Source organism: Mustela putorius, unplaced genomic scaffold (genome assembly GCF_011764305.1).
Source record: "Mustela putorius furo isolate JIRA1106 unplaced genomic scaffold, ASM1176430v1.1 tig00000196_pilon_pilon_pilon, whole genome shotgun sequence".
Lineage (NCBI taxonomy): Eukaryota > Metazoa > Chordata > Mammalia > Carnivora > Mustelidae > Mustela > Mustela putorius.
Genome location: NW_025421310.1, coordinates 11,742,393 through 11,769,159, shown reverse-complemented (window position 1 = coordinate 11,769,159; position 26,767 = coordinate 11,742,393). Strand labels below are relative to the sequence as shown.

General features: G+C 43.0%; 2 protein-coding genes and 1 pseudogene across 2 annotated transcripts in view; 1 reads left to right on the top strand and 2 right to left on the bottom strand.

Moving 5' to 3' along the window:
- Positions 1 to 4,337: 4,337 nt before the first annotated feature.
- On the bottom strand, positions 4,338 to 23,234 carry LOC101681965 (caspase recruitment domain-containing protein 8-like). Its single transcript, XM_013064126.2, has 12 exons — positions 23,152 to 23,234; positions 21,422 to 21,520; positions 19,920 to 20,066; positions 18,538 to 18,693; positions 14,346 to 14,401; positions 12,164 to 12,314; positions 11,374 to 11,603; positions 11,040 to 11,302; positions 9,547 to 9,672; positions 9,061 to 9,202; positions 7,964 to 8,008; positions 4,338 to 4,871 (listed from the first exon to the last, which is right to left on the bottom strand). Exons 1-12 carry the CDS (start codon positions 23,193 to 23,195, stop codon positions 4,606 to 4,608), a joined length of 1,725 nt encoding a protein of 574 aa, XP_012919580.1. The 5' UTR covers positions 23,196 to 23,234; the 3' UTR covers positions 4,338 to 4,605.
- LOC106007305 lies at positions 15,152 to 16,204 on the top strand (annotated as a pseudogene).
- LOC101681477 (caspase recruitment domain-containing protein 8) overlaps positions 23,195 to 26,767 on the bottom strand; it is a 39,932-nt gene continuing 36,359 nt past the window's right edge. Inside the window, exon 13 of the mRNA XM_045077095.1 lies at positions 23,195 to 23,275. Coding sequence (XP_044933030.1) covers positions 23,259 to 23,275 — 17 coding nt within the window. The 3' untranslated portion in view covers positions 23,195 to 23,258. The remainder of the gene's footprint in view (positions 23,276 to 26,767) is intronic.

The following is a 26,767-nucleotide window of genomic DNA, read 5'->3' as shown; positions in this document are numbered from 1 at the left end:
AGTGGAATCAGGAGTCTGTGTCAGGCAAGAGAAGACAGGGAATTTCTCTGAAAGAAAGGGAGTTTGGGCAGCTGTTGGGGAATAATCCCGAAAGTCCCCATCCTGGGGGAGAAAAATTAGAGACACTTGGTTCCAATTATAGCCATTAACCCAGAAACAAGGGAGAAGTTCCCACATCTATTAGGAGGAACAGAGAGAGAGAGAGTCAGCACCCCACCCTGTGTTTCCTCCAGCAACCTAGGTTTATTCTGAGGAGGTCTACTTAGTTAATTACCATCCAGTATGTCAGGAGGGAGTTTATTAACTGGAGACATTGGGGCAAACACATTCTGCAAGAGGCCCTTACGTCCGGGTCCTCTGGTAGAGCTAGGACCCTTTGCCTGTGTTCTCCCGAGGAGACCTAACTGATTGATTGCACTGGGACCATGCAGTGTTACAGTTCTGCTTCTCCCTCTCCCACTGCCCCCCCACTCATGCTCTCTCTCACTCACTCTGTCTCTCAAATGAATAAAATCTTTGAAAAGAAAAGTCATAAATTACCCTTGCCCCCGCTAGAACAATAATGAAAAGAGAGAAGCTCTGGAATGAAGACTCATAGTCATATGAACTCCTCTGCTTGAGCTCAACCTGGGTATACATAGATCTGGCCCTATTTAGGATCTTGAGAACTTTGAAAACTGAGGAGCTGGGAGACTTCTGTCCAATCCATAGACACATACATATGGTAGATCTTAAGAGAACTGCACAGTCTTTGAAAACTGTAAGATTAAAAAAAAAAATCCAGGGGCACCTGGCTGGCTCAGTCAGTGGAACATTTGAACCTTCCTTAAAAATGAAATATTTAGAAAAAAAATCCACATTCTTCATTGCACATAAACAAGACCCAGTGTCTTGTAACCTCACATTCAAATGTCCAGAGCATAAACCAAATTTATTCAAAATATGAGGATGAGCCAAAAAAGTCTCCGCTTATACAGAAACTAAGAATCAATAGACATCAGATAATGAGATGACACAGATGTTGGCATTACCTAAAAAAGACGTTACAGGAAATGCTCTAAAACTGTTCTAACAAGCAACTGCTAACACACTTGCATAATATAAAGATATGTGCAAAATAGAATATATGACATAGAAAACGTGAAAATAGAATGTAAGTGAAGAAATGGAAAATAGAACAACCAAAGTCTAGAACTGAAAAATACAAAAGCCAAAAATTAAAATTCAGAGAATGGACTCACTAGAAGAACACAGATAACAAAGAAAATGAACTTGAAAAATAAATCAGTAAGAGTTGGGGCTTCTGGATGTCTCAGTCAGTTGGGCATATGACTCCTGATTCAGCTTAAGACATGACGTCAGGGTTGTGGGATCAAGCCCCATGTCAGGCTCTGCACTCAGCACAGAGTCTGCTTGAGATTCTCTCTCTCCCTCACCTCTACACCTCCTGCACTTGTGCTTGTTCTCTCTCTCTAAATAAATAAATAATTGAATAAATGAAATCTTTAAAAAATTTTAAAATATAAATAAATAAGTGTTATGCAATCAGAACAACAGGGAGAGGAAGTGATAGGAAAACAATTAAATCTGACATGGGCCAACAAAAATCTAACATTCATACCCTCAGAGTCCCAGAGGAGAAGAGAAAGAAATGCAGGATTGAAAAAAAGGTAATTAGAGGCACCTGGGAACTCAGTATGTCTGTCTGTCTATCTATCTAAAGAAATAATATTTGTAAACTTTCAAGTTTTGTGAAAGAACATAAGGCTACAAATTTAAGAAATCAAATGAATTCCAAATAGGGCAAACCCAAAGTAATCCATACCCAGATCTATCATAATCCAATTGTTGAAAACTGAAAACAGAGACAAATGATACCTTATGTCCAGGAAACAAGTTGAATGACGAGCTATTTCTCATTAGAAACAATGGAAACCAGATATAAATGGCTGAAAAAAGGAACTGCCACTATAGCCAGCAAAAATGTACTTCAGGAGTGAAAACAATACAAAGACATCTTCAGATGAACAAAAATTAAGTAAACCCATAGTCAGGAGATCTGCTTTAAAAGAATTGTTGGGGTGTCTGTTTTGTTCAGTCAGTAGAGTGTGCAAGTCTTGACTTCAGGGTCATGAGTTTGAGACCCAAGTTAGGTGTAGAAATCACTAAAAAACGTAAACAAGCTTAAGGGGTGCCTGGGTGGCTCAGTGGGTTAAGCCTCTGCCTTCAGTTCAGGTCATGAACCCCGCATGGGTTCTCTGCTCTGCAGGGAGCCTGCTTCCCCCTCTCTCTCTGCCTGCCTCTCTCTTTACTTGTGATCTCTCTCTCTCTCTCTCTGTCAAATAAATAAATAAAATCTTGAAAAAGAAAAAGATAAATAAGTTTAAAAAAAAAAAAAGAATCACCAGAGGAAGTTCAATGACATTTGGAATATCAGGATTACAGAACAAAATTACTCAACAAAAATGGTAAATATATGGGCACATATCATAGATTATACTCTTCATGTGTTCTTAAAACATACGCATCAATTGCAAACAAAACAGGGGTACCTGTGTGGCTGTCTGTGAAGTGTCCAACTCTTGATTTCGGGTCAGGTCTTGATCTCAGAATCATGAGAGGGAGCCCTGCCTCAGGCTCCATGCTCAGCACAGAGTCTGTCTGAATTCTCTCTCTCCCTCCCTCTGCCTTTCCCCCTACTCATGCTCTGTTCATCTCTCTCTAAATAAATAAATCAAATCATTAAAAAAAGAAAGTAAAAAAACATACATAACATTTTATGATTGGAATCTTATTATACACAGAGGTAATATTGAAAACAACTGGGTCATAAAAGTTACCATGGCCAAAATGGTGCTAAGGTTTCTAGATTCAACTTTAATTCGCACACTATGGATATGAGGACCAACGCATTCAGGAGGTATCTCTTCATTTTTAACACAATCACTAAGAAATGCAAAACCACATACCATAAAAAACACAATAGATAAATTAAGGTAGAATACTAAACACTCTTCAAGTAAGCCCTAAAAAAGCCTAGAAAGGAAAGATAGCCATGCAGCACAAAGGGAATAGACAGAAAACAAATACTAAAAGGGCTGCCCTCGGCTAAATCCTAACCACACAAGAAATATGTTAAATGCAAATGGCCGAACACGTCACTTTAAGAGCAGACGTTGTCAAAATGGGTTTAAAAAAAAAAACCCAAAAGCCAACTGACCCAACTCTAGGCTGTCTTCCACAAACTCACTTCAAATACAAGGAAATAACTAGGCTCAAAGTCAGAGGATAGCATTACTTATGTCACGCAAACACTGGTCCAAAGGCAGCTGGGACGCATACAAAATGGCAGGGTCCAATGGCAGAACCCCAGTGGCAGGCTCTGCCTATTTCTGTGACATACCTGCCAGGAGGGCCTCCCTCACAACCACCGGATGCTCCTCCTTTTCCCCCACGCTGCTTCTGTGGACACTGTTCATCCATACTCCGCCTCTGCGATCCACAGAGCTGTTCCATGAAGTTGTGTGACCCAGAATGTGCCCATTCCTGGTACCATCCTATATACCAAAGACCAAAGTTTTTCTGCCAATGTTGGCATTTGCTTCCACTCCTGAGCTCTATTTCATCAAGGGACTTTTCATCACCCTAATAGAAATAGCAACGGATAAAATGTTAAGTCACAGTGTATTAAAAAACAAATCAAAATTTGTGAATGTCATGAACGTCCTCAACAGGGAGTGTTTTGTAAGCCTTCCTGGCTTCTGTTCTGAGCAGGTAACAGCTCAGATATAATGTTCACTGGAATTGCTTCTCACATGACTCAGGAGACTTGGTCTCCCTGGGCCCTGTCAATCATAACCACACCTGGTCTTGCCTTCCTCTGCCCAGATTTCCAAGAAATGTGTCAATGAATGAAATGGGATTTTTTAAAAACTTGACTTTAAAAATATTTAGTATGAAATAAAAGGCTCAATCTCACGAAACAAACTGACAGTTGCTGGGGGTGGGGGTAGGGATAGGCTGGGTTATGGACACTGGGAAGGGAATGTGCTATGGTGAGTGCTATGAAATGTGTAAGCCTGACGATTCACAGACCTGTACCCCTGGGGCAAATAATACATTAAATGTTAATTAAAAATAGTTTTAAAAATATTTAGTGTGAATATTCCTACTCTCTTGAGATATTGTTGAGGGGAAGATATGAGGACACAGAAATAGGTATCTGCCTAGTTACACATCAGTCCTCAGTAAAACCTGTGTGGTGGCTGGGTGTCACCTGGACCTCTTTTGTCATAGACACTGAACTCAATGATCACACGTCTGTTTATCCACTTTCCTTCTTGTTTTTAAAAGATTTATTTAATTTATTTATTTGAGAGAGAGAGAGAGAGAGTGGGAAGAGGGGCAGAGGAAGACAATTTCATACAGACTCGCCCTTAGTGTGGAGCTGAGAGCTGAGCTCACTCTCACGATCCCGAGATCACGAACTGAGCTGAAATCAAGAGTCAGACACTTAAATGATTGAGCCACCCAAGCACCCCTCTTTATCCATTATCCGTGGAGGACACGGGATTCTCTCTTCCTGAGTATTGACCTGAGTCAATGTTATAAACTCTGCTGGCTGAGGTAGGACATCAGGTAAGGATCTCTTTGCTGAAGGCTTCTGAAGAGTATCTCCAGGGCCTGGGGCCCTTTCTTCTCCACCATCCTCAACAGGGTCTCATTCTTCCTCTGCTGTGTTGGAAACTGCTGCACCAGCTCCTTCTCTTCCTCGGTGAAGACTTCACTGTCCTGAAGATCATCTAGTACTCCGCTCAGGTCCCCCAGCCTGGCTCGCAGGTGCCGGTGGTTCTCCTTCATAAAGATCTCAGCTGGACACAAGAAAGAGTTGCAGATTCAGAAAGGGATAGCTCACTTATGGGGTTCAAGATGTATGCTCAATGTAAACACACACACACACACACACACACACACACACATATTTTAATTTAAGTAGGCTCCAGGCCCAGCATGGAGCCCCAAATGGGGCCTGAACTCATGACCCTGAGTCAAGACCCAAACTGAGATCAAGAGTCACACACTTAACCAGCTGAGTCACCCAGCCACTGCTTAAAGGCATAATTCTGTGTGGAGATATTGCTCATTCTCTTTTGCATGTTGCCCAGATCTTACACACACATCCTCAGGATTTTCAGTCCATTCCCAGGGGTGTATGAATCTAGGGAAACTTGGTGATCCCTCTTCTGCAATTCTATTCCCTCTTCTTTAAGCTTTGAGCACCTCTCCTTCTTTATTTCTCATTTTCACTGGAATCCCACAGAAGGCCTATCTTTTTCCACATTCATCTATTCATCCTTCTAACATATTTCAAGTTCACACATTGGTACACAGGATACCAGACGTCAAGGTGTAGTAGACTAGCTCTCCACCCTCAATGGTCTTCTGATAAACTGTGTAGAAAGAGATTTAATGGGTGAAGTACAACACAGAGGGGACAGAGAACACTGGAGAGAAGAAGGTATTTCGCATCATGCCAACTCAGGGTTCACGCTGGTGACCACACATCATACCTGTGTGACCTTGGCTAAAACATATCGCTTTCGAATTCCTCAGTTTCTTCATTAAAGGAATGACTGTCTTTTTTTCTTTTTTCTTTTTGAGAGAGAGACAGAGCACCAGTAAGGAGGAAAAGGCAGAGAGAGAGAGAGAGAGAGAGAAAGTCTAAAGCAGGCTCCACACCCAGTGTGGATCTGGACACAGGGCTCGATCTCACAAACCTGAGATCATGATCTGAGCCGAGATCAAGAGTCAGACATTTAATCAATTCAGCCACCCAAAAGGGTGACCCAAAAGGGGGATTGGTTTCTATATACAACTCATGCCTCTAGAGCTTCTGTTCTTTAACACAGTGGTGAAGATCATTCATGTCCAGTCATCACAATTATAACCAAACACCTTCATTGAACGATGTGATTTCTGTGAAGTCTTGGTGCTTCTCCTGAAAAATTACTGGAAGTGTCCGTTCAGTGACTCCTCAATTTGAATGAATGAAGTTCCTCTCAAAAAGATTCTCAACTTAACCTATTCTTGCTGCCTCATTTGTTTAGCAATTTCTATTCCATCTTCTTCATTGGACATAAATTTCACTTTTGCCTCTCTCCACAATACACTCTGAAACTTTTTCAACTCCCTCAAGGTTAGATCTGAGCCTCCCATTTCAACCTCCCTTATATCCCTCTAATTTTCCTTTGGAACGTGTGTCACAACTGTATTTTGAAAAGCACTGCGAAATCAGCTTCACTGTTTTCACCTGCTGGAGTAGAAACCCCATGAGTGTGGGGGGGTGTGTCTGTCTCAGACTACGTTCCATACAGGACTACTACCATTGCCATGTTCACTCTGATGCTCCTCCATGCTTTTCTGTGGAAGCCAGCCAAAGTGCATTGACAGGACTAGACAGAAGCGGTGAGTATAATGTACACCTTTATGTACCCAGAAATTTGCCATGAAACAGGCATTCCATAAGCTGCATTTGTCTCCATGATCATTTTTATCACCATAATTCCATAGGAGAAAAATGCAACCATAGCCCTTGGCTCAGAAAGGAGGGGATGACTAGACTTTCAAGCAAAGTCTTCACAGAAGAGTTAGTATAAGAGGAGGATTTTGAGGAGTAGGATTCTGGTATTAAATACAAGATGCCACCAGGCCAAAGGGCAAAGAGGGGGAGAGAGATGTCAGGCTTCACAGTGCATGCTGGCCAGAATGAAGATCTGACTCAAGACGTGGGCTGGCAGCAGCTTCTGAAGGGTGTTCTAGAGAGAGCACACAAGGGTGGGTTTCATCCTTCTGAAACCAGGTAGCTCTCGCTCTAGAGCTTGTAGAAGAGGAAGGGAAGAGACGTCTTCTTGGTGCTACACACTCACCACCTACATAAACCCTTTCAATTTCCTTTGTGAAATCTTCTTTACGTCATTCTTAACTGTATCCGTGGTTGGGTTTGAACCCAACAGCAACTCCAGGCATGGGGTCTAATTTTCTGTAGCTCATCTGCCTCTCTGGTCCCCCTGACCATAACACCAGCTGGCCAGGAAGTGGGTTTGTGCCATTTGAAGCCAGTGTGACACCTGAGGAGTAAGAGGGATCAGGGGATGTTCCCTTTCTCCTCCGGATGATCTGTTTTGGGACAGGAGGCCTGTCACTTTTACTGTGTGGAGACTGACAAAGCTGACAATGTGGAGGTCATAATGTAGTCCTCTGAATTCAGACTCTTATTATATCTTATTTATTTTTAAAAGTTGTTGTTGTTGTTATTATTACAGGATCTCTACTCCCAAGGTGGGGCTTGAACTCACAACTACCCAAGATCAAGAATCACATGTTCTTCTGACTGAGCCAGCCAGGCACCCCTTGACTCCTTACTTTGCATAATTTCTTTCTCTGCTACATATCATCTCTAGTAACTAACCATTTCCCAGCTAATCCCTGTTCTCAATTTTCACAACCTCCTAACCTGGCTCCCATTTCCTGTCCATTCCACACCCACAGTCATCCACACTGTTCAGAACAGTGAGTGCATTGCTACCCACCTTTCCTGAGTCCCCCTTTGCCCTCAGCCTAAGGACCAAAAGAGTTCAGCCATCAACCTTCTGCTTTCAACTTCTGTTTCTTGCCTGCCTTTGGTCTCAGGTGTACTCAGTCCCTCTAGAGTTTCATCTCCAGCCATATCGAACTACTTTCACTGAGACTTCCTCAGATGCAAGATATTTTCCCCAATAAGACGTGGTTGCATGCTCAGAGTCTGCTTATTAAACCCTCCCATAAATTCACTCAAGTGGCTCAGACTCCTTCTTTGTGTCCGACAGCACTCAGTCTCTGTAACTGAAGAGAAGGTAGGATCCCTCACTGAGCCACCTCACACCCCTCAAAACCTCCAGACATTTGGTGTGGACACTGCACTCACCTGAGAAGGGAGAAGGCGGTGATGCAGCACGACACTGGAGCTCCACTAGGAAAGAAGGAAAAGTTGGAAAATGAACCATTTACCTTATTTAGTTTTTCTTTTTCTTTTTTTTAGGTATTGTTGTTTCTTGTAATCTCTACACCCAACATGGTGCTCAGACTCCCAACTCTGAGATCAAGAGGCACAGACTCTTCTGACTGAGCCAGCCAGGTGCCCCTGCAGTTTCTCTAGTCTTCGATGCAATGCACTAAAACAATTTGATTCCATTTCCTGGGTTAAGGATCCCATTGGAACATTGATATACCTAATGGAACCCAATTAACTAGAAGGTCACCCACTGCCCACCAAGGAAATGCATCAGAGGAAGAAACAGTTTTTTGAATATTCTATTTCTATTTCTAAGCCAATATGTGAGGAAATGAGAAAGCTATGGTAACATTATCACACTATTCTACATAAATCATCCTCCAGGCAAATGTATTTTAGACACGAAATACCATCATAAAGTGAGTACATTTCAAAAATAAGTAATGATATTCTTTTAACCCTATAATACTGGGATTGTGATAGTGCAAAATTTATACGTTGAACACACATATAAGTTGGTGGGAGATTTGCCAATTGGAGCCTTATTTGGGAAAGTCACTAGAGTCTGTTTACCATGAAGCCTTCCACATGGTGTTACATGTTCTTCCTAAAAGCCCTGTTGTTCTTTCAACTTCTGATCAATTCTGTGCCCTTCCTTCAGCAGCTGATTAGTCTCTATGTATGAAAACTATAAAATTGCCCTGGACATAGAATTAAATTGACTTCTGCTCCATTAGTTCTTATGATTAGTATCTCTGTTCACTGCCTCCTACGTATGAGAGGGTCCAATTCTTGATAGCAACAGCCATCCCTATCCCAGGCAAACTTGACCAGTGTCTACACTTTTGTTTCAACTCAACATGGACTCTAAGCTGGCAGTAGATTTATTTTCTACTCTGCAATGGGACCATAAACAGACCTTCTCCTCTGGCACACATCACTACAACCCAGAAAAGAGGTGCATAATTTGTTTTTATCCCCCCAAATTTAAACATCATATTTTTACCTACCTGGCTTCACCAAAGTGTGCCAGACCGAAGTCTTGCATGTTTGTTCGGTAACTTCAAATGTGATTGGTTCCTCCATCTTCCCAGCAAAGACTTTAGAGAATGACTGGGGTTCTCCAGGACTCCTGTAGGATAATTTCAACTCCTAGAAGAAGCACAGCACTTGACTTAAAGTGTCAGGGGGTTGACGGTGGGGGTAGAAAGGCCTGTTTGCCTGCAGTGAACTGGTCACTGAAATATTAGCCATTTCCTATACAGTCTTGTGGCTGGATGAGGGAAAAACAAAAGGAGAATGGTCAACAATCTTTTCAAATTTACAATTTTAGGAATTAGTATTATTCCATGGAAGGAAAGGTAGCTGAGCTCCTATCAGGATATGGTTTGGAGAATAATCATCTGAGCTACTAACCCTCTCCTTTAAAAAAAAAAAAAAAAGTACAAAATTTTGAAACCTGAGTGAAATTTGAGTTACATCCAAATTCTACTGACCTTGGGCGTTATTTCCAGGTGGGCCAAACCAGACACAATATAAGAGGAACCAAAATGCAGGGGTTCCACAGGGGGGGAGGTCTGTAGACGCACACCGTTAAACTTAGTTTCTTCTTCATCTATTGCCTGAGGAAGAAGCAGCAGAAGCAAATGAGGGAGCAAAGCTAAAAGTAAACATATGCCTCTGGACAAGTAATCTCTGTACACAATGTGGGGAGCAAACTCACAGCTCTGAGATCCACAGCTGCATGCTCCACCAACTGCCCCAGCTTGGTGCACGAGAGACGTGTATTAATAAAATTTTCCTGCTGGTTATCTCAGAGCTAGGGATTTATTTCATTTTTGTTTGTTTGTTTGTTTGTTTTTTTTCCTTTGCGGGGCAGAATGGGCAGAGGAAGATGGAGAGAGTGTCTTCAGCAGGCTCCAAACTCAGCACAGAGTCCAACTCTGGGCTCCATCTCAAGACCCTGAGATCATGACCTGAGCCAAAATCAAAGGTCACACACTTAACCAACTGAGATACCAGTTGCTCCCCCCACAAAGGGTTTCTTTTTATTATAGATCTCTGTAGAGTTTGGTTTTTCTTTGTATAATGTGGCAGGGATAGCCTGAGTGTTCCTCAAATCCGGGGACAAAGAGGCTTTCTCCTTGTGCCTCGGCAGAGAACCATTGCTGTCTGCAGCTGCATCTATGAGGGACGAGGCTCCTGCTCCATGAGGTGACAGCCACCTGCCCACCAGCAAGCAATACAGCAGTGACGTCACCCCAGAGAGACCCAGAGGCAGAACAGAAGAGACCTCAGAGCTCTCTGAGGATCCACCCACGATACAGAATAGAACTCAAACAACAAAATAATAATAACATTCGACAAGTCTTAGCTACAGCTCAATACACACTTTCTGGAATTAACAAGCAAGAATTGCTGTCAAAAAACAATTACAGTAGATGCTTTCATCAGTCTAATTAGTAAATACTCTTGGTGGGTAGCGATCAGGTCGGGGCAGGAAGGGGAAAGAAGCTGGTGATGTCCACTTCTCCATCTGGGTGCAAAAATTAGGGAGCGATCCATTTATCTGCGTATTTGATTCACGTTAAAAGAAATCCATAGATCCATTTAAAGGAAGGGTGTCCAATGCTGAAACATGAGTTTCATGTGAGCATAAACGATGCTCAGTCAGTTAAGCGTCTACCTTCAGCTCAGGTCATGATCCCAGGGTCCTGGATGGAGTCCTCCATCCACCTCCTTGCTCACCAGGGAGCTGGCTTCTCCTTCTGCCTGACTCTCCCCCTTCTTGTGCTCTCTCTCTATCTCTCTTGGTCTCTCTTTCTCTCTCACTCTCTCTCTCTCTCTGGAAAATAAAGAAAGTCTTAAGGAAAAAAAAAGAAAGAAAGAAAAAGAGAAATATAGAAAGCAAACAAACAGAAACAGAGTCCAAGTTCCAAGGCTATAAGTGGACGTATAGTTCTTGCTTCTTCAAATCTGCCAACCTTACCTTCATCACCAAGGAGTCACTGGGGATAAGGTACAGGTGAAATTTAATCTCTTTAGGGTAGAAGTGATAATAGAGCAGTGCCGTGGAAATGATGGGGACCGAAATACCAATCGCACTGGTCAATCTCAGCAGGATTCCCATCAGAGAGAAGCTGGGGTTTTCCAGGACGGCATAGAAAGGCTCCACTCGGGCTGGCGCCTCTAGGATCATCCGTTCGTGCTTAAAATGGGCAACATGGAACCAAGACATATCGACCTCATTTGCTGTAGGACAATGAGAAAGGGCATCAGACAGTGTTCCCCACCAGCCCCACAGCCCCCTTTCCTCTCCTTACCTGGCAGGGAGATGATGTGAGGGAGGTGGATTTCAGCGATGACCCCCTCGGGCTCCACGGAGATATCAAACAGTGGGCCTGCCACCATCCACTGCTCCTCAGGCTGTAACTTCAGTTCTGGATGCTGACTCCAAGAATCGAATGCTATCCTCACGGTCACCGCGGCTGTTACCAAGAATCCGAGGCGTGTCGCTGGCCACAGATAGAAGCCAGCCATGGGGAAGTGGACGCTGAAAGGAGCCAGAGTGATAGCCATGCTGGGAGAAGACCAGGACTTTGATTTTTTTTTTTTTGGATTTTATTTATGTATTTCAGAGCGAGTGAGTGAGAGAGCACGAGCTGGGGGAGCAGCAGAGGGAGAGGGAGAAGCTGAGCAGGGAACCTAACCTGGGGCTCATTCCCAGGACCTCGGGTTCATGACCTTAGCCAAAGGCAGACCCTTAATCGACTGAGCTACCCAGGCTCCCCGGGTCTTTGATTAAAGAAGAAAAGTGTGGAGGGATATGGTGTTTGTGGAGCAAAGTTCAAGACCCCTCTGTGGCTTTCACCACATTAGAACACTCTGGCGAGTTAATGACACTCTGAGGGCCCCACTTTCTCTATATTCTACATGTGGTGAAATTAAAACACCAGCTCAGTGCATAGGATCAGAGAATCCTGACAAAATTTCCAATGTTGAAGGGGTGAATCGCATACCTTATCATGTAGGTGTGTACATGTAAGTATCACACAGCACATACTTCCTTTATGGGAGAATTGTATTGAAACAACCAACATCTTCAATTCTTACCTGTATCTGTTTGCACTCTCATCAATCAACTCAATATCCACATTTCCTTCAGGTCCCAGAAACTGATAACTATGACAAGCTGGTCCAACCCCAGAAAAGAGTTTAGGAGCCTCAAGGGGCACTAGTGTCTTCTCTTCCAAGCAAGTCTCTTCTGAAAAATACACATTGTACATGTCAGATTGGATTTGCTGGAAAAGGCATGGCCTAAAGGCGTTCTGGATTTTGAATTACACATGAGCTGTTAGGAATCCAGATATCAGAGAGAAGAGTATGGAGGGAGAACAAGGGGCTTTGGCCTTGGAATCCAGACAAAGAAAGGCACAAGAATGTTCTTGGTCACTACTGAAAATGAACCCCCAAATTTAAGCAGGAAGTGAGGCTGGATGGCTTTGTTGGGGAGCAGTATTCACCTAGGGCAGGAACCATGGCAACTAAATTTCTACATGGTCCCAAACAGCAGCTAACACCCGATGCTGGTGGGGGAACACAAGTCCGTAAAAGGAGCAAGCATGAAAGCTTAAGAAGGAAAGTCACAACTCTTCACCCTAGTGTTCACCGCCATCCAACCCAAGGCACTGCAGACCATCCTCTGGTTCCCCCAGCGTTTCCACCACCCAACTGGGAGAGTCTTCCCAGCAGCACTTAGAGACCCTCTACGCACGCGCTCCCGGATACCATTCTTTCTGCTCAGACTCTGGGTGAGGATGATTTGCATAGAACAAATATCTGTACCCTGGATGATAGAAGTCTCTGAAATACTGTGCTCAGAGAAAATTGGTTTATCAAGAATTAAAAATGATGGAATCTCATTTGGCAGAGAGTAGGGATTTTGGATAGGAAAAAGGAAAAGTCTCAGACGGTTACCTAACCACTCTGAGACTTTTTTTCTCCCATGTCAGATAGACTAATGCTACCCGCACCTTATAGAACTGCTCTGAATCTTGGTACTAGCTGTGTGGCACCTCCAGAAAATAGCACACGGTGTCAGCCATTCATGTGAACACAGATGAGCTTCCCCCAACCTCGTGGCAGGTAAGCACAGGAGCTGAGCTGAGCACCAGGACACAGCCAACACCAGTGCCCTGCTCTCCAGAATCTCAGGTGGCTTTCAAACTACTTCACACCAAGTGGGACAGTTTCCAACCATGAGCACTTAGAAGTGGAGTGTGTAATGACAGGATCTAGGACAGTCGAGTCGGGTAAATTTTTCCAACCCAGTGAACATCGGCTGGGATAGTGCTGAATTTGAAGATGGAGCATGTAAGAAAGTCCTAATGCTGAAATGAGGTCATAAGAAAGAACTCTTAATCCAATAGGACTGGTGTCCTTGTGTCCTTATATGACAAGGAAGAGACACTAGATCTCTCTCTCTCTCTCTCTCTCTCTGGATACACAGAGGAAAGGCCATGTGGGGACCCAGGGAGAAGGTAACCATCTGCAAGCCAGGACAAGAGCCCTCACCAGAGACTAAAAATGCTAATACCTTGATCTGAGAATTCTAGCCTCCAGAACAATGAGAAAATTAACTTCTATTTTTTTTATTTCTTTTCAGCGTAACAGTATTCATTGTTTTTGCACCACACCCAGTGCTCCATGCAATACGTATCCTCCTTAATACCCACCACCGAACCACTTCGTCTGGGGTATCTTGCTATGGCCGTCCTAGGACTCTCATACAGTAGGAATGTGTTCTAGCCCAAAGCCAATCAGAGTACTAATGTCACAAAGGATCAAGATCATTAAGCACACATTGCTTATGTTTTGAAGTCTTGGCATGGATTAAGGTAAATGAAAACAAGCCCCTTTTAATTAACTCAAACACAATCCAATGCTGTCACACCTCACTTGGAAGATTTCTCTCCTCTAAGTTTGCTTTATTTGTCTTGACACAGAGTCTAGATGATACACTCGTAAAGTTCCCTTGGATAACAAAAAGAGAATGTGCTAATGTCCTTAATAGAGTGTTTGGAATATGGAATCCACTCCAATCATGATATCCAAGATTATACCTGCTTCTTGTTCCCATTTATATTGTAAGGAGGATGGTGTTAGAGCTAAGAAAAATTTCTTTTGATTGTCACCACCCCAAAGACTTCAAAACTGTCTTCTACCAATAACACCACAGGACATTTCCATCAGCCCACTACACACCCCTGGCTTCACCTCTATATTAGACAATTACCTGATTCTAGTATCTGTGCAGATTCCTGGTCTTCTGATCCACTGATGCCTGGGGCCCTTGAATGTCAAAAATAAGGAAATTATTAGAAATCAGCTCACAAGGGGTGACCGACTGGCTCAGTCAGTGGAGCACGTGGCTCTTGATCTTGGGGCATGAGTTTGAGCCCTATGTTGGGTGTGGAGATTACTTAAAAATAAAAAATCTTTTATTTATTCATAACAAAAAAATAACAAAAAATAAAATACAAAATAAAAATCTTTTAAAAAAAACTTTAAAAAAATAAATAATAAATCAATTCACCAAAGGAAATGAAGGGGATGTGATTAAAAACTAGAGCTCTTTTGCACAAACAATGGCCACTACCCAGGAGGGGCCATTTAAAATCTCAATTCAATTCAATTAAATTCAACTAAATTAAGTTAAAATCCAGATCCTCAGCTGTACTATCCACTTTTCAAGTGCTTCATACCTACCTGTGGCAAATGGCTACCATATTGGCTGATGCAGAAGGGAACATTTCCATCATCCCAGAAAGTTCTACTGGACAGTCCATTAGACTTTCAAAAAGGAGATGACTTGGACAAAGTGAGGTTTCTTAACCAGGTATCTGAAGAGTAGGACCAAGGGGACCTCTCAGACCAAATGTGGCTTGACCATTCTATGTCTTCTCCTATTAGGTGGTGTCCAAAGTGGTCACACTTCACTTTTTTGTTTAAGTTGCCCTGACTGGGCGTGTGTCGCTTCAGCTGGTGGTGGTGCAAGGAGTAGAGGCAGCAGGAAACTGGGCTCCCATCTGGGTTTGGGAGATGACTGCTGGGATTTCTGAATCTGGTGGGCATCATGGCCAAGGAGATCAGGCAATACCTGAGGGCAAGTTAGATGCACGCTACCCACCTGGAGTCCTTTACAGTGCAGTCTGTTCACTACCAACAGCATGCACTGAGTATATCTGCCCGAAGTTGTTAAATGCAGACAGTGCTTAGAAAAAATGTTCCAAATGAGTTTGCAAAGCTTACTGCAGAAGATACAGAAACAAGAAGCGGGACTTAGTGAGGGTCAACGCACAGCAGGGAAAAGGGAGAGAAGAGCAGAAGAGAGGTGGAAGGGGTCAAATAAAGTAAAAAAGGAAGACAATACCACAAAACGTTAGGATTGCCAATATCCCAGAGCAAAAAAGAAATATGTAAGAGGAATGCGTGGCATTGTGGATTTCAAAAGTGGCCTTAAAGAAGCTCAGAGAGGGTCGCCTGGATGATTCAGTTGGTTGTGCATCCAACTCCTGATCTCGGCTCAGGTCATGATCTCAGCATTGTGAGATCAAGCCCTGAGTTGGGCTCCTCTCTTGGCTGGACTCTGCTTGAGATTCTCTCTCTCTCCCTCTCCCTCCACCCTTCACCCCACTTGCTTCCACTCTCTCTGTCTTTCAAATATTAAATCAAAAATTTAAAAAAGAAACAGGGTTGGGGCACCTGGGTGGCTCGGTGGATTAAGGCCTCTGCCTTTGGCTCAGGTCATGATCCCAGGGTCCTGGGATTGAGACCCACATCAGGTTCTCAGCTGAGCAGAGAGCCTGCTTCCCCTCCCCCTCTGCTTCCCTCTCTGCCTATTTGTGATCTCTGTCTGTCATATAAATAAATAAAATCTAAGGAAAAAAGAAACAGAGTTTTCATTTTTTATTTTTTCTCAAAGAGTCTGTGGTGCCTCAGTAACAGGAGAGGATGAAATGATCATTCGGGGAGGCCATTACAGATGACATACTTGATGTCATTCAGGAAAAATGATCAGAGGTGGATGATGACAGCATTGAAGACCTTGGAAGAAGCAAAGAAATGACTTTTGAAAAATGTGTCCATATTTAAAGGTCAAAACCAAGAGGTGATGTGGCCAGAGGGAGAGAGGCTTTTTAAAAAAGATATACTTCTCCTACATTAAAACTGTAGATTACCCTCACCCTTGGCATATGCACTGTTCTGGATATGCCACTGCTTGGTTGTTTTTTGGTTTTTGTTTATTGTTTTTTAACTGCCAAAGTCTAATAAACAGGGGAGGCCACCAGGCTTATTCATGAAATAGAATTTAGTCAAATAAAGATTTAAGAACACTGGGTATAAATAAGTAAATAAATGGTTATGATAGATATCTATGACAATTGGAATAAAAACATTGAATTAGCAATTGACTCATGGGTAGAATACTGCCCCATAGGAGCGGTCTCCAAATTCGACTGCACCTGGGAAGCTTTAAAGAAAAAAAAAAAAACAATAAATGGGTCACAGCACAGACCAATCAAATCAGGAGGCAGAGGCGGGACCTCAGCATCATTACTTTTTTTTTTTTTTTTTTTCTTAATCAGAGAAAGAGAGAGCCCACATGTGAGTACAAGTAGGGGGAGCAGCAGGCAGAGGGAGAAGGAGGCTTCCCACTGAACAAGAATCCCAACACAGGACTCAAATCCAGGACTCCAAGATCTTGACCTGAGCTGAAGGCAGATGCTCAGCCAACTGAGCCACCCAGGCGCCCCAGCATAATTACTTTTAAAGCTTCCCAAATGATTTCAATACTCAGCCAATGTTGAAAATCATCAGATATAGGGTGAGCTAGTGATTCATGAAGGAAATGCCTGACTGCGAGAAATGTGCCTGAACATATTTTCTGCAGTCAAATGCTCTACCACTGAGCTATACTCCCTTTAGGTGATATTTTCTGGATGAGGACAACCAACTCTATCCGATCTCTGCCCTGGGGAGTTGGAAATGTGGAATGAATCAAGACCAGGGGGATCATGGGGCAACAGTCCCAGCTCCTAAGAAGGGGTGTGATGAAAGAGGACCGAAAGCATTGGTTTCTGGGGATACAGTAGTTATTGCATGATTGATGCCATGGGATCATGAAATGTCTGATTTCACTGACATTTTCTTAGAGTCTCCTGATTTCTTGCTCTATACATGTAATCCTTGATCTACAGATTCTTTATATATTCCTTGATATCTCTATTCACTTCAACATGAAAAGGATTCACAGAGGAACTATACATAGACCAAGGCTAATAAAGATGCATATTTGGAGAAATGGAGTTAAAAAAAAAGGATTTGTAGCTCTTTTCTCAAAAGGGTTTTGGGCAAGCCAGGGGAGAGAAACTTGGCCTGCCCTCCTAAGTCTTGGTGCTTTGTCTGAGGCTACAAAATCAGCCATGGGTTATGTCAGCCCCCATGCAAAGCACTGAGAGGAAATACACTGCCTTCTGTTCTCTGCTTGTGCATGCTGGGTTCCAGTGGGTGGCTGAGGTCAGGTTTAGGAGCTGGGAGGAAGCCACCGGTGAGTGCGAGCCAGCTTATCCCAGATCATGGGATCTGACTGTTACTTTTCCAAGAATTTAGTGGGTAGAGTGTTAAACATGTTAACATAAAATTAAATTATATAAAATTTTCATTTAAATAGATCTATATTACAGAGATAATAAATGCTGAAAACTTGGGACTTTCTAATTATTTTACTACATCTTATGATACTCTGTGCTCTTTTGTTTTTAAGTCTAGTTATTTATTTTTTTGTAATCTCCACACCCAAGTTGGGTTTGAACTCAGGGTCGCAAGATCACAAGTTGCATGCACTACTGACTGAGTCAGCAAGACACCACCATACTCTGCTCAACTGAAGTTATTTCCATCTATGGTACCTGAGTGGTGAAAATACTCTGTAGTTGGGCTACTGCACACCTATTTCCAACGTCCTGTTCAGGGACAGCATGTTGGTAGTTTGAAATCCGCCTGATGGAAGTAGTCACCCCACAGAAATTGGCAAACACTACCACCAAAGGCTCTCCCCTTTCCCTGAACATTTTCCAGTGCCCCTTCCCAACCCCAGCCCATCCTTTCTCCTCATCAGCAGTCAGTTTCCCAGGCACTGAGTTGGTTACTTTCATTCTTTCCCAGCTCAGCCAATAACACAGTGACCTTTGCAATTGTTGCTGCCTTTCTGTGTACAGCTTCTCAAGACGCCTTTCTGAAGGAAGAGGTAGTTGGCCTCATTCAGAAATTCCTGGGTTTGTTGGTAAGACTGGATAAGCTCATTCATCCTCCCCCTGATTCCTGTATCAATGACCCAAATCCCCGGATTCTCTTGTGCCCCTGTGATATTGAGGAATGGAATCCAAGACTACCATCAGCTTTCCCCGGGAAATCATTCTCCTTACTTAGAAACAGCTCCCTCCCAAGACAGAGGTTCAGCAGCAAGGATGCGTGGTTTTGGCCCTGTTGTTATCATGTCTTCATAATCTGAGGAAGGACAAAGCTGGAGACGCTCATCCCATGTCACATAACAACTGTATAGTGATTCATCATAACATTCACTGGAAAACAGAAGGGAACTCATGTTATGAATACAGCATGGCAGTCTGGTGACAGGACAATCTCTGCAGCATGACTTTATGTCATTAAAAGCCCTAGACCCCATGCTTCGTCTTCAGGGAAACCTTCTCTCAAGCCCCCATGACTCCCATCTCATCCTCATTATAAAGGATTCAGCTGTGTCTCTGTGTCCCGCTCCACATTGCTCTCTCCAACCCAGGGAAGCAGAACTCACTCAATTCTCAAATCCTAGTACTTGTTGTAAGGTTTTGTTTCGTGATAGGCCATTGACCTAAGTGACCTTGTTGAGAATTTTAAGGAGAAGATTCCTGGCCTACATTCTGCCTTCATCCATCGCTGTGTCCAAGAGAATGGAACTCTATTGTGATTAAAATTCCACGACATCAGTGAGATTATGTATATGTTGTAAGGACCCACGTAGTACTAAGGCTCCTCTTCTACCTCCAGTCTCCATGTGGTAAGGGACACATGAGGATGCTAAGAGGGAGGGAAACGATGGATATCAGTCTTGTTTTCTTCGTCCACTGGGGATCCTCATCCAGATATGGAACTGGAAAGTCCTAAGCTAGGTGCTTTCTTCTTCTCACTTGAGAGCTGGTCTCTGGTCTCCCTTGCCTGACTGAGACCAAGATTGGGGTTCGGAGCCAGGGAGTATCTTTTGGGCCAACACCTGTACTGCGTAACATGATAGCCAGTAGTCACATGTGCCAATTTAAACTTAAATTTTGGGACACCTGGGAGGATCAGTTGGCTAAGCATCTACATCTGGCTCTGGTCATGATCCCAGTGCCCTGGGATTGAGTCCCCCATCCGCCTCCTTGCTCAGTGGAGAGTCTGCTTCTCCCTCTGCCTACCATTTCCCCTGCTTGTGTATGTGTGTGTGTGTCTCTCTCTCGCAAATAAATAAAATATTTTTTAAATAAAAAATGAACTTAAATTTTAAGTCGTTAAACTTGAAAATCAGATCTTTGCATGAGATCTGCTGCCTTTTTGTGTATAGCTCCTCGAGACGCCTTCCTAAAGGAAGAGGTAGTTGGCCTCATTCAGAAATTTCTGGGTTGGTTGGTAAGACTGGATAAGCTCATTCATTCTCCCGCTGATTCCTGTATCAATGACCCAGGTCCCCTGATTCTCTTGTACCCCTGTGATATCAATGAACGGAATCCAATACTATTATCAGCTTTCCCTGGGAAATTATTCCCCTTACTTGGAAAGAGCTCCCTCATAAGATCGAAGTCCAGCAGCCGGGACATACGGTGTTGGCTCTTCTGTTATCACCTCATATCCTAAGGAAGTAGAAGGCCTGAGGTCTGTCACCTTTACCACAGTACGTAGAGTACTAGCACAACATTCACTGGAAAACAGAAGGGAACTTATGTTATGAATACAGCATGGCAGTCTGGTGACAGGACAATCTCTGCAGCATGACTTTATGTTCATTAAAAGCCCTAGACCCCATGCTTCGTCTTCAGGGAAACCTTCTCTCAAGCCCCCATAACTCCATCTCACCCTCATAATGGATTCAGCTGTGTCTCTGTGTCCCGCTCCACATTGCTCTCTCCAACCCAGGGAAGCAGAACTCACTCAATTCTCAAATCCTAGTACTTGTTGTAAGGTTTTGTTTCGTGATAGGCCATTGACCTAAGTGACCTTGTTGAGAATTGTAAGGAGAAGATTCCTAGCTTACATTCTGCCTTCATCCATCGCTGTGTCCAAGAGAATGGGACTCTATTGTGATTAAAATTCCAGGACATCAGTGAGATTATGTATGTGTTATAATGACCCACATAGTACTAAGGCTCCTCTTCTACCTCCAGTCTCCATGTGGTAAGGGACACATGAGGATGCTAAGAGGGAGGGAAATGATGGATATCAGTCTTGTTTTCTTCTTCCACTGGGGATCCTCATCCAGATATGGAACTGGAAAGCCCTAAGCTAGATCTTTTCCTCTTCACACTTGACAACTGGGTTCTTGTCTCCTTTTCCTGGCTGGGATCAAGGCTGGGGTTAGGAACAAGGGAATGTCCTTTGGGCCAAGACCTTCAGGATCTAATATGATAGCCACTAGCCACTTGTGCCTATTTAAACTTAAATTTAAATAATTAAATTTGGAAATCAATTCCCCACTTGAATTAGTCCTATTTCAAGTGCTCAAACACCACAAATGGCCAACGGTTTCCATAGTAGACACGAATATAATATGAATATGAATACGGATATGAAGTATGTCTTTCATGGCAGGAATTCTATTGATGGCCTTGACCTTAATCATCTGCTCCAGCCAGCTGACTAGAGACTGGCACTGCCGTATCTGGCATTGGTTCAACCAAATAAAGGGGATCTTTGAGAAGGGGTGGATGGATGAAGCAACTGAGGAATTCTTGTGTTCAGCAGCAGCATTTTCCAGCCTGTCAAATATTACCTTGAGACAGAGCCTGTATCTGAGTTAATAGTACTGAGTCAGTGTCAGTTTCCTAGTTTTGACAATGACTATTGTTATAAAAGTTATTATCATTAGAGGAAGCTTGGTTGAGTGTACATTTTGGCTCCTTCTGTACTATTTTCGTTACTTCCATCAGTCTTAAACTATCTCACAATAAAAAGTTATAATGACAAAAAAGAAAGGACAAACACACTGATTTTTATGCAAATCTCTGTGAGAAGATCCAAAATCTTCCCTTTTCCCCCACTGAATATAGTGTCCCTTACCTACTGTACTGTATAGAGGGTGAGTCCCGAAGAGTTTGGGAGACCATCTGACTTTGACTTGATGGGTTTGTGCTTCCAAACCAGCAGCACCCACACAGCCTGGGAAGACACAAGGGGAGTTGTGATTTCATTGTGTGCAATGAACTTGGTGGTGGGACAGTCTCTTCGCTGTGATGGAAAGGAAGTAGCACAAATTTTATGTTCCATCTTCAGAATGGCATTCCCTGATGTCCACTCGGAGATCCACTTATTTCACAGTGTTAACCCTTCCTCTGTCCCTGCTCAGCAGACAGTGATGGCATCTCAGGGGGCATGCGTCATTGGACTCTCAGCCCTTCCTTCAAGTCCATCACATCTATATGTAATACCTGCTAAGACTGACTACAGACTTGTATATAACTTGTTTAATGATACTACTTCTTCTAAAGTAAGCGGTAAGAAATTCCTTCTTCTTGTGCCATCCTTCACTGGTCCTAAAAAGGAGGGAACTTTTATAAAGTTGCACAACACTGGATGAATTATCCTTCCGCCAAAGGAATATCTGTTTAGTGTGAGTTTGTCGTGACTACGGAGACCAAAGAGACAAGAATCCACAGGCCGGCATCACCATTTCCTAGAACTTATACTTATATCAAAAGTGTGGCTTCACTCTCTGGGCTAAGTATTGGTTTTCTGACTTTTAAATAAGGATATAACACAGGGGCTTCTGGGTGGCTCAGTGGGTTAAGCCTCTGCCTTTGGCTCAGGCTATGACCCCAGGATCCTGGGATCGAGCCCCCCATTGGGCTGTCTGCTCAGCGGGGAGCCTGCTTCCTCCTCTCTCTCTGCCTACTGCTCTGCCTACTTGTGATCTCTGTCTGTCAAATAAATAAATATAATCTTTAAAAATAAATAAATAAAATTTTAAAAATAAGGATATAACACAAATCCTTGTTATGAGTAATCATAGAAGGACAATATTACTTAGTACCCAAATTAGAAAACATTGTGATCCCAGAGAAAATAACCCATTTCAGTGATCCTCCTTATTCCCTGGCCTGTGGGGATTCTACACATGCCATAGTAGCTGAATCTTTGTCCAATTCATTTATTGCAAGTTCTAGGACAATGAAAAAATGTGTGAATTGGTCACAGATGAGACATGAAACTCTGAAAGCATGCTTCTGGGGAGGAGCAGGACTCATGGATGGAGCTTAGTGGGCTTGCCTGGTGCTATGGCGTGGTCAAAAGCATGGCCATGGCATCAGGGAAAGAGCTGGAGGAACATCCATAGACTTGTTTGTGGTCAAGTATGAAATTGTGTGGTCAGACCAAGGTAATATTACCCCACAAGGGAGAGAAGAAGTCTAAGTAATACATCTGGGTGCCCAGGCAGGTTTTCCCCTTCTGGTTTGATGAGACAAGTGAATAAGTAAAACTGTAAGCAGAGGGGTGTCTGGGGAGCTCAGTCATTAAGCCTCTGCCTTCAGCTCAGGTCATGATCCCAGGGTCCTGGGATTGAGCTCCACATCGGGCTCCCTGCTCAATGGGGAATCTTCTTTTCCCTCTCCCTCTACCCATCCACCCTGCTTATATTCTCTCTCTCTCTGTTATAAATAAAATCTTTTAAAGAAATGCAAGCAGAGCCTTTTCTTGGAAAAAAAAAAAAAGCCAAGTACTCTATTATGTGGAACATCAATGAGATATGGAGGAATCAATCCATCAAGAGCCCTCAAAGGGTAGATACATACCTTCTCCATGTCAGAGAGCATCTTCTGGATCTCTCAGAGGACATCTCCTGGATCTCTTCCTTAAGGGTATCTTTTCTCACTGATCAGCTGGTGTGTTTATCTCTCAGCTACGTCTCTATTAATCCTGAGAAAAGAACAGACTTTTGTATTCAGAGAAGTTGGAAAAACTTGCAGATAAATATTAGTTGTTCTATCTCCACACCATAGCACAAATTGCTTATTGTCCATTCAATAGAAATACATCAGTTGATTTGTTTCCAGTAATGCTAGGCGCATGCAAGAGAGACCCAGAAAAGATTATGAACTTTATTTATTTATTTATTTATTAAAGATTTTATTTATTTATTTGACAGACAGAGATCACAAGTAGGCAGAGAGGCAGGCAGAGAAAGAGGAGGAAGCAGACTCCCCACGGAGCAGAGAGCCCGACGTGGGGCTCGATCCCAGGACCCTGAGCCGAAGGCAGAGGCTTTAACCCACTGAGCCACCCAGGTGCCCCAGATTATGAACTTTAAAAGTTATTTTATTTTATTTTCTGTGTTAACCCTCTATGTGCAAATACAAGAGATATGGAAGTAACTCCCAGATCAGAGAAGTAATATCACTAAGATGGCAGCAGCCTCCCATTCCCTTGATGAAGATCAGTAATTACACAGCTATCCATAAACAAAAACAACTCCGGAAGACATCTGGCATCTGCATAAGAATTTGCAGCAACACGGTGGGATAAAAAACTGGAGGGAAAAAAACACAGAGAATGGGAAGAAGGAACAGCTTCATTTTGCACACACCACCTTGCAACGTCTAGATTATGGAATCGGCTTTGTTCCTTAAGCCTCACGAACCAACCTCTGCTAGCTTCAGATTTGTCCTCTGCAGCCCCCACACCTCTCTCAGCCATCAGAGAATGGAGGAGAGTCAGGGCCTTGCTCTGGATGAGGCTTTGGCTCAAGGGAATGTTGGGGCTGCTTTGATCTTCCATCCAGACCATTAAACTTTCTCTGCATCAGCAATAGGCTGTTTCTCTTCCTTATCTTCCATGTGTTGGATAACACTGAGGCCACTGACAAGGTATTAATTAGCCCAATTTCAACAGTGATGTGTCTCAGGGGCTAGGGAGGCCTGATGAGAGGGAGAGAGATGGGGAGAGGCAGGCCAGTGGGGCAGTGAAAACACACACAACATGTGATGATCAAGTTCACCATCCTATGAAAGCATGGTTCATTACGACAGTAGCATCAAAGATGGCTCACTGCACATCACCAGAACACACATCATGATAATGAAAGTTGGAAACATTGTGAGATGTACCAAAATGTGACACAGAGACACAGTGAGAAAATGCTATTGGAAAAGTAGCAGTGGTAGCCTTGCTCCATGCTGGTGGCCCCAAACCTTCAGTCTGTAAAAAAGGTAGTGTCTGCAAAGTCCTAGTGTTGCAGGATTTCTCTTGCCTATGTGCCCCTGGTTCTTGGTCTCACCTCTCTGTGGTATGAGAAGGTGCGAATGAAAGGGTAGAACAGGTGAAGAGTGCCAGGCAATAAAGCAAAGTTTATGGAGCAATAGGAAGGTTTTCTGGAGCAACAGTACAAAGCTCACAAGGATGGGGGGTTTTTATGGGCTTGTTGACAGGCTGTTTTAACCTGACTAACCGTCCAAGCCTGTGTCACCCAGTCAGGTTTTTGCCCCTGAAGCATCTATCTATCAGGCAGTTAGTTGAGAAGGTGGAATTAATTAGAATTCCAGGGTGGTGTAAAATGCTTTTAAGAGAGATTTTCTCTTAGGGTGGGGCTTCTTGTTCCTGCCTACCTTTTTTTCAATAATCTTTCATTACAACAGCAAGAGATGTACCTGAATTAAAATTCTTGCGTATTAAATGATCCATTTTCTACAACATTGGAGATTTTTCTAAACATTACTTAAAAATCCTTAAGTGGAATAAAATTCATCATTCCCTGACATATTAAAGCAAAAAACAACAGCACAATGGGCAGATGACATGGCTGAACAAGTCTTAAGGGGAAAACACAAATGTTCTGAAAAGATTTTAAGTTACTTTATTTAAGTTATCTCTACACCCAACACGGGGCTCAAACTCACAATCCCAAGACCAAGTCACGTGCTCCTCCCACTGAGCCAGACTGGTGCCCAAGAAAGGATTTTTGATTCATTACCGATTATGGAAGCCACTATGAGATAGCATTCTTGCCCACAAACGTGATGAAAATAACAAAATAGGACAAAACCAAGCATCAATGAAGATGTAAAGCAATAGAGACTCAAACTGGTAGTGGGTGGATTTTGGAGAAAACACAACCACTTTGGAGGATAATTTGGCTACATCTAGGGGAAAAAAAAGATTCAAACATTGAAATGCTTTGAATCAGCAACCCTGTTCTATGAGTCTCCTATGTGCACCCAGAAATGCACAGAAAATGTTGACCGTGTTATTGCTTGCTGTGACGAAGAAAATAGAAACTAGCTAAGTGTGAATTCTGCCTCTAGCCCAGGACATACATGATCCCAGGGTCCTTGATGGAGTCCTGTATTGGGTTCCTTGCTCCGTGGGGAGCCTGCTTCTCCCTCTGCCTGTCACTCCCCCCTGCTTGTGTGCTCTCTCTTTCTGACAAGTAAATAAATGAAATCTAAAAAAAAGAATGGATACAAGGACCATAATGCCATCACTACATTAACCTGATGGAGTAATTAACGGGCACTCATTAGGGCATCTGGTTGGCTCATTCATTAAAGCACTCAACTCTTAATCTCAGGCAATGGGTCAAACCCTATGTTGGGCATGGGGTCTACTTAAAACAAAACAAAAAACTGAGGAATTAATTAGAACCACACGCCAAACATGGGTTGATACAAAAATAAAAACATAAAAAGCAAACAAAGGGCGCCTGGGTGGCTCAGTGGGTTAAAGCCTCTGCCTTCAGCTCAGGTCATGATCCCAGGGTCCTGGGATCGGGCCCACGTGGGGCTCTCTGCTCTGCAGAAAGCCTGCTTCCTCCTCACTCTCTCTCTGCCTGCCTCTCTGCCTACTTGTGATCTCTGTCTGTCAAATAAATAAATAAAATCTTTAAAATTAAAAAAACAAGCAAAAATAATGCCAATTAAAAGCCAAATTGCTAAAGACATATATTACAGCTTGATACTAAGCAAATAAAAATGTTCATATACATTTAGAAAACTATGAATAATGCAGGAAGATTAACGCCAGTTGCTGGACAGCAGTTAGAGCTGAGGGGCTAGACACCTTCCAGAGGGAGTTCCATGCCCAGCCTCAGTTTTATCTAAAGTGTCTTATCGTGCCTGTAATCTACTCTATTGAAAAGAAAGGTTTGTCTTTTTTTTTTTTTTTAAAGATTTTATTTATTTAGTTGACAGAGAGAGATCACAAGTAGGCAGAGAGGCAGGCAGAGAGAGAGGAGGAAGGTTTGTCTTTTAAAAGGAAGAAAGTCTATTACAAATTCTGCAAAAGTGAGTTTAATTTGGCTTTCTTCTGGCTCAGATGCCAGCTGGCTGACTCAGATCCACCACAACCCACATGGCTGCTGGAGGTCATGAAAACCCACTTCCCCAGGGTTGCTGATTCCAAAAGGAGTTTGGAAAT